Source organism: Pan paniscus, chromosome 20 (assembly GCF_029289425.2).
Source record: "Pan paniscus chromosome 20, NHGRI_mPanPan1-v2.0_pri, whole genome shotgun sequence".
Taxonomy (NCBI): Eukaryota; Metazoa; Chordata; class Mammalia; order Primates; family Hominidae; genus Pan; species Pan paniscus.
The window spans coordinates 8,688,355-8,701,508 of record NC_073269.2 but is presented as its reverse complement, the minus strand read 5'-3'; the positions used below and the strand labels follow the sequence as shown (position 1 = coordinate 8,701,508).

The following is a 13,154-nucleotide window of genomic DNA, read 5'->3' as shown; positions in this document are numbered from 1 at the left end:
CGGTGTTGGTGGTGATATGTGAGCTGGAGAGAGCCTTGGATCAGAAGACAAGGGGCTCGACCCCTGGCCCTGCCGTGGGACCTCAGAATCATCTCTAATGCTCCCGTGCCTCAGTTTCCCCACTTGTTCACTCACACAGGTTATCCGTTGCTACTCAAATTGTCTAGCCCGCCTGGCATTTACTGAAAATCTAAGGCTTTTGCCCAAGAGGGTGTTTAGCCTCCAGTGCCTTCTTTCCATTTGTCCCTATGTCACAACTGAACTCCTATACACCCCACAAAGCCCCAGGCTCCAACAGCTCCTCCAGAAGTCTCCGTGCCAGCCCAGGTGCGGAAGCTAAGAATGTCTGGGTCCAGCTTTGGAAGGACCTGGAGCCTAATCTATCCAGGGTCCCTCAGCAGACAGTGGGGGGAAGGGTGGAGCTTCAGAATGTTCTGGGGAGGGGAAGGAGTGCGTAGGGGAGGCTGGGCGGGTGTATGTGTCTGCAGGGGAGGTGCAGGCATAGCCACCGCAGAACCTCCCTGTGGTGGAGGGGAACGCTGTGTATGATGCAGGCCTTCTAGGTCCGAGTGAGAAAGGAGGTCACTCTGCAGTTGGGTCTGAGACATTGAGGTCTGTGGGTTCGCCACCTCCTCCCAGAAGGCACTACAGAATCAGGGGTGAGGGGTGCAGGGCTGGGAGGAACTCGAGAGCCCATGAACCTCCTCCACGGGACCCCCAAGCAGGTCATGTAATAGGACCCAAAGTTATCAACAGAAACCTATTTCTCTGAACCTCAAAGGAAGATTTTTTAAATTATTATTATTATTTTTTTTTAGAGACGGACTCACTCTGTTGCCCAGGCTGGAGTAACGGGGCGCAATCATGGCTTACTGCAGCCTCCAACTCCTGGGCTCAAGCGGTTCTCCTGCCTCAGCCTCCCGAGTGGCTGGGACTATAGGCATGCACCATCACCCTGGGTTGGTTTTGTATCTTTTTTTTTTTTTTTTTTTTTGAGACACAGTCTCACTCTGTCGCCCAGGCTGGAGTGCAGTGGCAGGATCTTGGCTCCCTGTAATCTCCATCTCCCCAGTTCTGGCGATTCTCCTGCCTCAACCCCACTGAGTAGCTGGGACTACAGGCGCCCACCACTAGGCCCAGCTAATTTTTGTATTTTTAGTAGAGACCGGGTTTTGCCATGTTGGCTAGGCTGGTCTTGAACTCCTGACCTCAGGTGATCCACCCGCCTTGGCCTCCCAAAGTGCTGGGATTACAGGCCTGGGCCACCATGCCCAGCCTGTATCTTTTTTTTTTTTTTTTTTTTTAAATAGAGATTGGATCTCGCTGTGTTACCCAGGTTGATCTCAAACTCGGCTCAAGTGATCCTCCCACGTCAGCCTCACAAAGTGCTGGGATTACAGGTGTGAGCTACAGCGCCCAGCAAAAGAAAGACATTTTGGGAGCAAAATAATTGAGGCAGGGACCCTGTCATTTAACTCACCGCTCAGGCCTATGTCGCCTGCCCCTCCCCCACGGAGCCACCTGCTCTCGCACTGTGTCTTCCTGTACCTAGATGTGTTTATGTAGAGCCTTCCAGAAAGCTCACAGGGGTGGATTCCTCCCACTCACTTGCATACACTGCCTTTCTTTTCTTTTTTTCTGAGACGGAGTTTCACTCTTGTCGCCCAGGCTGGAGTGCAGTGGCGTGATCTTGGCTCACTGCAACCTCCGCCTCCCGGGTTTAAGCCATTCTCCTGCCTCAGCCTCCCAAGTAGCTGGGATTATAGGCGCCCATCACCATGTCCAGCTAATTTCTGTATTTTTAGTAGAAATTAGTAGGGGTTTCATCATGTTGGCCAAGCTGGTCTCGAACTCCTGACCTCAGGTGATCCACCTGCCTCGGCCTCCCAAAGTGCTGGGATTACAGACATGAGCCATGTTGCCTGGTCTGTACACTGCCTTTCAGATAGAAAATGCATTGGGGAAACTGAGGCACGAGGTGGCAGGAAGTGGAGCCCCCAGCAGCCTGGAACACCGGACGTCTGTTGTCTGGCCCTGGGTGTTGCATCTGCTTCTGCAGCGGGAGGCGGAGATTGTGGCAGGAAGTCTGTCAACTGGGAGGGGGAGAGGGGGGTGATGGGCCAGGAATGGGGTCCCCGGGCATGGTGCTGGGCCTCCTGGTGCAGATCTGGGGTGAGTATCTGGGCCTCCCTCCCCTCTGAACCCCACACTTGCTGTCATCCCCAGCTGCCTGCCCCCAGCTCAGGGCCCCTCTAAACTTCAGTCTCTCTACTGTCACATAAGGCCCATCTCCCTCCGAGACTCAGAACGTGATGGGGGCTGGAGGATTAAGGAAGGATCCTCTGAGGGCCCCTAGGATACAATCTAAACCTTGCCCTACATACCAGCCTGGCCTGGCCTCTCTCATCTCCACCCTCCGCAATGCCTTTGCTCCCTCCCTCTTGCTCTAGCCTGGGGACTTTTCTTTCTCTGTTTCCCCAATGGGAAGGCTGGATCTGGCCTTCGAGCCTTTGCACCTGCTGTTCCAGCTGCCTAATACCCTTCTCCAGATCTCATGTCTCTACCCTCCTCTGCAATTGCATCTCAAATGCCAGGAACTTCACATAACCTCAACTTCTCCGGGGGTCTAACAGACAAGTGAGACTTCTCACAGCTAAAAGCAAACTTTCTACTCCGGCAGCAGCTCCCTCTGTGTTTCCAATTAAGGACAAAGGCTGCTGCCCTTCACACATTTCCTGGGGCGAAAACCTCCATTCCTCTTTCCCTCTCCTCCGATTCCAGCCGCTTGCACTTTTTTGTTGTTCATTTGTGTTTTTTTGTTTGTTTGTTTGTTTGTTTTGTTTTGTTTTGAGAAGGAGTCTTGCTCTGTCACCCAGGCTTGAGTGCAGTGACGCGATCTCGGTTGACTGCAACCTCTGCCTCCCAGGTTCAAGAGATTCTCCTGCCTCAGGCTCCCGAGTAGCTGGGACTACAGGCGCGCGCCACTGCGCCTGGCTATTTTTTTTTTGTATTTTTAGTAGAGACGGGGTTTCGCCATCTCGGCCAGGTGGGTCTCGAACTCCTGACCTCATGATCCACCCACCTTGGCCTCCCAAAGTGCTGGGATTACAGGCGTGAGCCACCGTGCCCAGCCGTTTTTGTTTTTTAGGGATGGGTCTCACTATGTTGCCCAGGCTGGTCTTGAACTCCTGGCCTCAAGCAATTACCCAGTCTTGGCCACCCAAAGTGCTGGGATAACAGGCAAGAGCCACCACACCCAACCAAGGTCTTTTTATTAAAACTTAAATTGGAGACTGAGGCAGGTGGATCACTTGAGGTCAGGAGTTCCAGACCAGCCTGGCCATGTTGGTGAAACCCCATCTCTACCAAAAATACAAAAATTAGCTGGGCGTGGTAGCGAGTGCCTGTAGTCTCAGCTACTCAAGAGGCTGAGCCACAAGAATCACTTGAACCTGGGAGGCAGAGGTTGCAACGAGCCAAGATCACACCACTGCACTCCCACCTGGGCAACAGAGTGAGACCCCATCTCAAAACAAAACCAAAAACAAAAACAAAAACTTCAATTGGACTATTTCTTCCCTGCTTTCTGATTTTCCATCACACTTACATTAAAACATAAACTGCTTAACTTCCTTCACCTCCCCACACCACCCCAAGGCTCACAGGCCCTGCCCAACCCTTCCTCCCTCTCTCCCTGTCCTCACTCTGCTCCAGCCACACGGGCCTCCTCGCTGTTCCTCCAACACGCCAGGCACAGTCCTGCCCCAGGGCCTTTGCATGGGCTGTGCACTGCCTGGAATGCTCTTACTCCCCAATACCTTCCTTCTCACACTGGTTATGCCTTTCCATTAAGATCCCTGGTCAGGCTGAGCACAGTGGCATGTACTTGTAACACCAGTAATTTGGGAGGCTGAGGTGGGAGGATCACATGAGCCCAGGAATGTTTTGTTTTGTTTTTTATTTTGAGACACAGTCTCGCTCTGTCGCCAGGCTGGAGTGCAGTGGCGCGATCTCAGCTCACTGCAACCTCCGCCTCCCGGGTTCAAGTGATTCTCCCGCCTCAGCCTCCCAAGTAGCTGGGACTACGGGTACATGCCACCACACCCAGCTAATTTTTGTATTTTTAGTAGAGACGGGGTTTCACCATGTTGGGCAGGATGGTCTTGATCTCCTGACCTCGTGATCCGCCCGCCTCGGCCTCCCAAAGTGCTGGGATTATAGGTGTGAGCCACTGCACTCGGCCTTGTTTTGTTTTGTTTGAGACAGAGCCTCGCTCTGTCACCCAGGCTGGAGTGCAGTGGCACGATCTCAGGTCACTGCAACCTCCGCCTCCCGGGTTCAAGCGATTCTCCTGCCTCAGCCTCCCAAGTAGCTGGGATAACAGGCACCCGCCACCATGCCCAGCTAATTTTTGTAGTTTAAGTAGAGACAGGGTTTCACCATGTTGGCCAGGCTGGTCTTGAACTCCTGACCTCAGGTGATCCACCCGCCTCGGCCTCCCAAAGTGCTGGGATTACAGGCATGAGCCACTGCACCCAGCCCATGAACCCAGGAGGTTGATCCTGCAGTGAGCTATGAAGGTGCCACTGCACTCCAGACTGGGCAATAGAATGAGATGGAGTCTTTTTTTCTTTGCTATGGAGTCTCGCTCTGTTGCCCAAGCTAGAGTGCAGTGGCAGGGTCTCAGCTCACTGCAACCTCTGCCTCTCGGATTCAAGTGATTCTCCTGCCTCAGCCTCCCATGTAGCTGGGATTCCAGGAGCCCGCCACCACACTGGCTAATTTTTGTATTTTTAGTAGAGATGGAGTTTCACCACGTTGGCCAGACGGGTCTCGAACTCCTGACCTCAGGTGATCCACCGGCCTCGACTTCCCAAAGTACAGGGATTATAGGCATGAGTCACAGCACCCAGCCCATGAGCCCAAGAGGCTGAGGCTGCAATGAGCTTTGATGGTGCCACTGCGCTCCAGACTGGGCAACAGAGTGAGATGGAGTCTTTTTTTCTTATATATGGAGTCTCACTCTGTTGCCCAGGCTAGAGTGCAGTGGCGTGGTCTTAAGAAAAAAAAAAGGCCGGTCACAGTGGCTCACATCTACAATCCCAGCACTTTGGGAGGCGTTAGGGGGGAGGATCACTTGAGCCCAGGAATTCAACACCAGCCTGGGCAACACAGTGAGACCCCAATCTCTACAAAACCAAAAAAATTAGCCAGGCATAGTGGTTACATGCCTGTAGTCCCAGCTACTTGGGAGGCTGAGGTAGGAGGATCACTTTAGCCCAGGAGTTCAGGGCTGCCGTGAGCTGTGATGGTGCCACTGCACTCCAGCCTGGACTATAGAGCCAGACCCCAACTCAAAAAAAAATAAAAAAAATAAAAAATCACCACCTCAAGGAGGCCTTCCCTGATTACTCTCAAGGAATAGATGCTCCCTGACCTCACTGGTGTCTGCTGAGGCCACTGCCATTCCTTTCCCCCATTGCAGTTCTCATTTCATGACTTCCTGTGTCTCTCTTGCCCTAGATTGTCAGCTTCTGAAGGGCAGGGATTTTCATCTGTTTTGGTCATGCCTGTGTCTGTGTTCCCCACACCCAGCATAGGGCCTGGCACATACTAGGCGGTATTTGTGTAGCTGAGTACTGGAGACTATCTCAGAATTCCACAAGCTCTGAGCGACTTATACCCATCTTACAGATGGGGTTGTTGAGCCTCAGCAAGACATGACCTTCCAAAGGTCATACAGACAGTGAGGTTCTTTGTTTTTTTTTTTATGTTAAATTTTTAGAGACAGGGTATTGCTTTGTCACCCAGGCTGGAGTGCAGTGGTGTAATCATAGCTCACCGCAGCCTCGAACGCCTGGGCTCAAGCGATCCCTTCACTTAGTCTCTTAAATAGCTGGGCCCACAGGTGCACGCCACCATACCCAGCTACTTTTTAAATATTTATTGTAGAGATGAGGTCTTGCTATGTTCCCAGGCTGGTCTGGAACTCCTGGGCTCAAGCAATCCTCCCACCTCGCGCTTCCAAAGTGCTGGGACTACAGGCGTGAGCCACTGCACCCGGCTTAGACAAGTGAGGTTTCAAACCCAGACTGCGGGCTCACTAGGGGAGTGAGTCACACAGCCTCACATGCACACAGTCAGAAAGGTCGCCTCTACCTCTTCTGTCCTCCAGCCCTGCAAGAAGCCTCAAGCCTGAGCGTGCAGCAGGGGCCCAACTTGCTGCAGGTGAGGCAGGGCAGTCAGGCGACCCTGGTCTGCCAGGTGGACCAGGCCCCAGCCTGGGAACGGCTCCGTGTTAAGTGGACAAAGGATGGGGCCATCCTGTGTCAACCGTACATCACCAACGGCAGCCTCAGCCTGGGGGTCTGCGGGCCCCAGGGACGGCTCTCCTGGCAGGCACCCAGCCATCTCACCCTGCAGCTGGACCCTGTGAACCTCAACCACAGCGGGGCGTACGTGTGCTGGGCGGCCGTAGAGATTCCTGAGTTGGAGGAGGCTGAGGGCAACATAACAAGGCTCTTTGTGGACCCAGGTACGGAGCCAGCGGGGAGAGGGAGGGGCGGTGGGGAGGATCCTAGAATTTTAAGACTTTTGAGTCTCAAACTCCTAGAAACAAAAAACTCTAAATTCTTCATATCAAACTTTTTTTTTTTTTTTTTTTTAAGAGACAGAGTCTTGCTCTGTCGTCCAGGCCTTGGAGTGCAGGGGCGCGATCTCGGCTCACTGCAACCTCCGCCTCCTAGGTTCAAGCGATTCTCCCGCCTCAGCCTCCCAAGTAGCTGGGATTACAGGCACGTACCAGCACGCCCAGCTAATTTTTGTATTTTTAGTAGAGACGAGGTTTCACCATGTTGGCCAGGATAGTCTCGATCTCTTGACCTCGTGATCTGCCTGCCTCAGCCTCCCAAAGTACTGGGATTACAGGCCTGAGCCACCATGCCCGGCCCATAATCCAAGAATTTTAGGATACAAAATTGAAAGTCATCAGCCAGGCATAGTGGCTGATGCTTGTAATCCCAGCATTTTGGGAGGCTAAGGCAAGAGGATCACCTGAGCCCAGGAGCTGGAGGCTGCAGTGAGCTATGAGTGCACCACTGCACTCCAGCCTGGGCGACAGAGCGAGACCCTGTCTCTAAATAAAATAAAGCCATCAGCTGGGCGCGGTAGCTCATCCCTGTAATCCTAGCACTTTGGAAGGCCAAGGTGGGTGGATCACCTGAGGTCAAGGGTTCGAGACCAGCCTGGCCAACATGATGAAAACCCCCTCTCTACTAAAAATACAAAAAGTAGCTGGGCATGGTGGTGTGAGCCTGTAATTCCAGCTACTCAGGAGGCTGAGACAGGAGAATCCGGGAGGGGGAGGTTGCAGTGAGCTCAGATTGTACCACTGCACTCCAGCCTGGGCTACAGAGCAAGACTCCGTCTCAAAAAAAAAAAAAAAAAAAAGAAAAGCCACAGACTCTCAAAGTTGGAAGAAACCCTCCAGATAGCTTTCCAGGTCAGCAACGCCAGCTGCCTCACTTTACAGATGAGCCAGGTGAACCAGAGAGGGCCAAGACATGTCTAGCGTTATGTACCAGGCAGGGGTGCACCCTATGCACTGTCCCCTTTGCCATGTCCCCCACTTATGGACCCATCCTGGGCAGAATCGGGAAACCCAAGGGGATGCAGGCTTTGCCTCCTGCTCTGTGAGAGGTGCCTGTGGGCCCCAGGCCTCTGTCCAGCCCCCTCTGGCAGAATGAAGCACCCAGCTCTCAGCCCCTAGAGATGCCTGTTCCTCTCCAGCTGGTGGGACCAGCCTGCTGGCGGGGACACGTGCCTGCCTCAGGGGAGGGGTGTGTTATGGCTGTGTCACCCACCTCTCCCCACCCCTCCGATGTCAAAGGGGCCAATTAGCAATTAGAGGAGGCGGGGTGGTGGAGGCGCCAGGCTGTGCGTTGGCAGCTGTGAGAGAGCAGGGAGTGGGCGCGGGTCCAACCCCACACAGCTGGCTTCCCCACACCCCACCAATCCTGAACAGCAGCTTGGCAGCCCCCAGGGATCCCCTGCCAACCTCAGAGGCTGCAAAAGAAGGGGGTTGGGGTGCTGGACCTTATCTTAATTGCGGCATTCACAGCCTTTAGCTGGGGTTCCTGTAAATTATACAAACCTGGATTCAATCCTCTGTTTCATTTACTTGCTGTGTGACCTTGAGCAAGTGAGTTGACCTCTCTGTGCCAGTTCCCTCTGCTGTCAAAATACAGTGAATAGTTTTTCCTCATCAGGTCGGGTGACTTTAGAGCAGTTATAGCCAAAGTGCTTGCTATAATCCAAGTGCAGTGGCTCACGCCTGATATCCCAGCACTTTGGGAGGCCACGGTGGGAGGATTGTTTGAGGCCAGGAGGTCGAGACCAGCTTGGCCAACACAGCAAGACCTCATCTCTACAAGAAATTCTAAAATTAGCCAGGCATGGTGGCATATACCCATAGTCCCAGCTACTTGAGAGGTTGAGGCGGGAGGATCACTTGAGCCCAGGAGTTGGAGACTGCAGTGAGCTACGATCACGCCACTGCACTCCAGCTTGGGTGACACAGAGCGACCTTGTCTCCAGAAAAACAAACAACAACAAAACAATGCTTAGCACAGGGCCTGAGACATAGTAAGTTCTCAAGGAACTTCAGCGTTAGGACCTCCGAGCTGAGGTGAGACAGGGCTTTGTCCAAAGCTGGTTCCTGCTGCCGCCTGGGTAGGGGACCCTAGGCAAGTGACTTAGGCTCTCTGAGCCTCGGTTTCCCCGTCTATAAAATGGGCGTGGCATGGAGTAGAGGCTCAAACAAAAACAAAAACAACCAAACAGGATCTGGAGAGTGATAGATCCCAGGATAAAGATGGCGGAGCTCATGATGACAAATCCCAGTTGGCAGTTTTTCCACAATGTCCCAACAAGACAGGGACGATGAGCCTCATTTTTCTTTTTTTTTTTCGAGACAGAGTCTCGCTCTGTCGCCCAGGCTGGAGTGCAGTGGCTCGATCTTGGCTCACTGCAAGCTCCGCCTCCCGGGTTTACACCATTCTCCTGCCTCAGCCTCCCGAGTAGCTGGGACTACAGGTGCCCACCACCATGGCCGGCTAATTTTTTGTATTTTTAGTAGAGACGGGGTTTCACTGTGTTAGCCAGGATGGTCTCGATCGCCTGACCTTGTGATCCGCCTGCCTCGGTCTCCCAAAGTGCTAAGATTACAGGTGTGAGCCACTGTGCCTGGCCTTTTTTTTTTTTTTTTTTTTTTTTGAGACAGAGTCTTGCTCTGTCACCCAGGCTGGAGTGTAGTGACACGATCTCGGCTCACTGCAACCTCCCCCTCCTGGATTCAAGCGATTCTCCTGCCTCAGCCTCCTGAGTAGCTGGGATTACAGGCGCCACCACCATGCCTGGCTAATTTTTATATTTTTTGTAGAGATGGGGTTTCACCATGTTGGCCAGGCTGGTCTCGAACTCCTGACCTCGAGTGATCCTCCTGCCTCAGCCTCCCAGAGTGCTCGGATTACAGGCCTGAGCCACCGCGTCCTGCTGAGCCTCATTTTTCAGAAGAAGAAACAGAGGTTCAGAGTGAACACTTGCCCAAATCCACAAAGCCTGGCAGGAGGAGGAACACTTAGGTCCCCCCAAGTGAGCTCTGTCCTTGGAGGGTGGAGAAGCCTGGCACCCCCGTGACATAGATTTCTTCTCTGCAGATGACCCCACACAGAACAGAAACCGGATCACAAGCTTCCCAGGTGAGCCCTGCCCTGTGTTCCTCCCCCAGTGTCTTCCACCCCCATCACCACCCCTTCCCCTCCTGATTAGACCATCTCTTCTCCCCCCACCCAGGATTCCTCTTCGTGCTGCTGGGGGTGGGAAGCGGGGCTGTGGCCGCGATCGTGTTGGGTGCCTGGTTCTGGGGCCGCCGCAGCTGCCAGCAAAGGGACTCAGGTAACAGCCCAGGTCAGGGAGGGTGGGGCGGAGGAAGTGGGAACTGCAGCTGCTTGACAAAGACCCACTGCATCTGTGCTCCCGCCTGGGGGAAGGATGGAGGAGGGATGAAGGGAGGAGAAGCCTGGCTCCTATATCCTATGCTCATGTTTTTCAGAAATAGAGACAAAGCCCCTAGCCTGTGCAACCTAGCAAGATCCCATCTCTACAAAAAAATTAAAAATTGCTGGGCGCGGTCGCTCATGCCTGTAATCCCAGCACTTTGGGAGGCCGAGGTGGGCGAATCACCTGAGGTCAGCCTGGACAATATGGTGAAACCTTGTATCCACTAAAAATACAAAAAATTAGCTAGGTGTGGTGGCAGACGCCTGTAATACCAGCTACTTGGGAGGCTGAGGCAGGAGAATTGCTTGAACCCGGGAGGCAGAGGTTGCAGTGAGCCAAGATCGCGCCACTGAACTCTAGCCTGGGTGACAAAGCAAGACGCAGTCTCAAAAAAAAAAAAAAAAAATTAAAAATTAGGCTGTGCATGGTGTCTCATGCCTGTCATCCCAGCACTTTGGGAGGTTGAGGCAGGTGGATCACTTGAGGTCAGGAGTTTGAGACCAGCCAGGGCAACATGGTAAAACCCAGTCTCTACTAAAAATACAAAAATTACCCAGGCGTGGTGGCCTGTGCCTGTAGTCCCAGCTGCTTGGGAGGTTGAGGCAGGAGAATCACTGGAACCTAGGAGGCAGAGATTGCAGTGAGCCCAGACTGCCTCACTACACTCCAGCCTGGGCGACACAGCCAGACTCCATCTCAACAACAACAAAAAAATTAGCCAGGCTTGGTGGCACACGCCTGTGGTCCCAGCTACTTGGGAGGCTGAGGTGTGAGGATTGCTTGAACCTGGGAGGCGGAGGCTGCAGTGAGCTATAGTTTCCCCACTGTACTCCAGCCTGGGTGACAGAGAGAGACCCTGTCTCAAAAAACAAACAAACAAACAAACAAAAAGACAGTTTGAAATAAAAAAAAAAAAAATCGGCCGGGTGCAGTGGCTCATGCATGTAATCCCAGCATTTTGGGAGGCCACGGCGGGCGAATCACGAGGTCAGGAGTTCGAGACCAGCCTGGCCAACGTGGTGAAACCCCATCTCTGCTAAAAATACAAAAAATTAGCCAGACGTAGTAGCGGGGGCTTGTAATCCCAGCTACTAGGGAGACTGAGGCAGGAGAATCACTTGAACCTGGGAGGTGGAGACTGCAGTGAGCTGAGATCACACCGCTACTACACTCCAGCCCAGGTGACAGAGTAAGACTGTCTCAAAAAAAAAAAAAAAAGGCCAGGCGCGGTGGCTCACGCCTGTAATCCCAGCACTTTGGGAGGCCGAGGCGGGTGGATCACGAGGTCAGGAGATCAAGACCATCCTGGCTAACAGTGAAACCCCGTCTCTACTAAAAATACAAAAAATTAGCCAGGCATGGTGGCGGGAGCCTGTAGTCCCAGCTACTCGGGAGGCTGAGGCAGGAGAATGGCGTGAACCCAGGAGGCGAAGCTTGCAGTGAGCCGAGATTGCGCCACTGCACTCCAGCCTGGGCGACAGAGTGAGACTCCATCTCACTGAAAAAAAAAAAAGAGACAGATCCCCCAGAGGTCAGCTGGAGAGGGCTGGGCTCTCTTAAGTGACCCTCTTGGTCTGTGTCATCCATCCTAGGAAATGCATTCTACAGCAACGTCCTATACCGGCCCCGGGGGGCCCCAAAGAAGAGTGAGGACTGCTCTGGAGAGGGGAAGGACCAGAGGGGCCAGAGCATTTATTCAACCTCCTTCCCGCAACCGGCCACCCGCCAGCCGCACCTGGCGCCAAGACCCTGCCCCAGCCCGAGACCCTGCCCCAGCCCCAGGCCCGGCCACCCCGTCTCTATGGTCAGGGTCTCTCCTAGACCAAGCCCCACCCAGCAGCCGAGGCCAAAAGGGTTCCCCAAAGTGGGAGAGGAGTAAGAGATCCCAGGAGACCTCAACAGGACCCCACCCATAGGTACACACAAAAAAGGGGGGATGGAGGCCAGGCACGGTGGCTCACGCCTGTAATCCCAGCAGTTTGGGAAGCCGAGGCGGGTGGAACACTTGAGGTCAGGGGTTTGAGACCAGCCTGGCTTGAACCTGGGAGGCGGAGGTTGCAGTGAGCCGAGATTGCGCCACTGCACTCCAGCCTGGGCGACAGAGTGAGACTCCGTCTCAAAAAAAAAAAAAAAAAAAAAAAGAAGGAGGATTGGGAGCCTGTCAGCCCCATCCTGAGACCCCGTCCTCATTTCTGTAATGATGGATCTCGCTCCCACTTTCCCCCAAGAACCTAATAAAGGCTTGTGAAGAAAAAGCAAAGCTGGTGTTTGTGGCGATTTGGGAGTGCTAAAAAGATCTGAAGAAATCGGGTGCGGTGGCTCACGCCTCTAATCCCAGCACTTTGGGAGGCTGCAGTGGGAGGATCACTTGAAGCCAGAAGTTTGAGACCAGCCTGGGCAATAGAGCAAGAAGACACCATTTCTACAGAAAATTTAAAAACAAGGCCAGACGCGGTGGCTTGCGCCTGTAATCCCAACACTTTGGGAGGCCGAGGTGGGCGGATCACCTGAGGTCAGGAGTTCGAGACCAGCCTGGCCAACATGGTGAAACCCCGTCTCTACAAAAAATACAAAATTTAGCTGGGCGTGATGGTGCAGCTGATGTCTGTGGTCTCAGATATTTGGGAGGCTGAGGGGGGAGGACCACTTCAGCCCTGGAGGTTGAGGTTGCAGTGAGCTGTAATTATGTCACTGCCCTCCAGCCTAGGTGGTAGAGTGAGACCCTGTCACATACACGCACCAAAAAGACTTAAGGGGTCATCTGGAGTCCCAGAGCTCTCAGGGGTGGCTGGAGAGGCCCACTGTGGCCGAGGGACTTTGTGGCAACTCAAAGCCCCCCTCCCACCTTATAAGGACAAATCCAAGGAGGAGGAAGTGGTACTCTGGCTTCCAAACAGTCCCCTGCCATGGAAGACCCCCCTGCAGCTGGCATCACCCCCAGGCAGGCCTGGAGGTGGGGAGAGGAAGGGGGAGGTCAGGGGATTCATGGTGTTTACCAGCCCCCCAGGTCTCCTGCCTGCCTGTCACCTTGAAGTGACACCAGCTAGGCCCAGCTCCCCTCCCCTACTTCTGCTGTTTCCATGGGGACAGATGTC

The 13,154-nt window shown here is 53.7% G+C and overlaps 1 protein-coding gene across 2 annotated transcripts; it reads left to right on the top strand.

The window, feature by feature from the left end:
* The first annotated feature begins 31 nt into the window (after positions 1 to 31).
* On the top strand, positions 32 to 12,603 carry TMIGD2 (transmembrane and immunoglobulin domain containing 2). Of its 2 annotated transcripts, none has more exons than XM_014342435.4 (5): positions 32 to 2,172; positions 6,176 to 6,535; positions 9,717 to 9,758; positions 9,853 to 9,966; positions 11,652 to 12,603. In XM_014342435.4, exons 1-5 carry the CDS (start codon positions 2,127 to 2,129, stop codon positions 11,936 to 11,938), a joined length of 849 nt encoding a protein of 282 aa, XP_014197921.2. In that variant the 5' UTR covers positions 32 to 2,126; the 3' UTR covers positions 11,939 to 12,603. The 2 variants fall into 2 exon arrangements, with proteins under 2 accessions (XP_014197921.2, XP_008970874.2); XM_008972626.4 differs by having other exon boundaries at positions 9,853 to 9,954; positions 11,652 to 12,596.
* Positions 12,604 to 13,154: the final 551 nt, after the last annotated feature.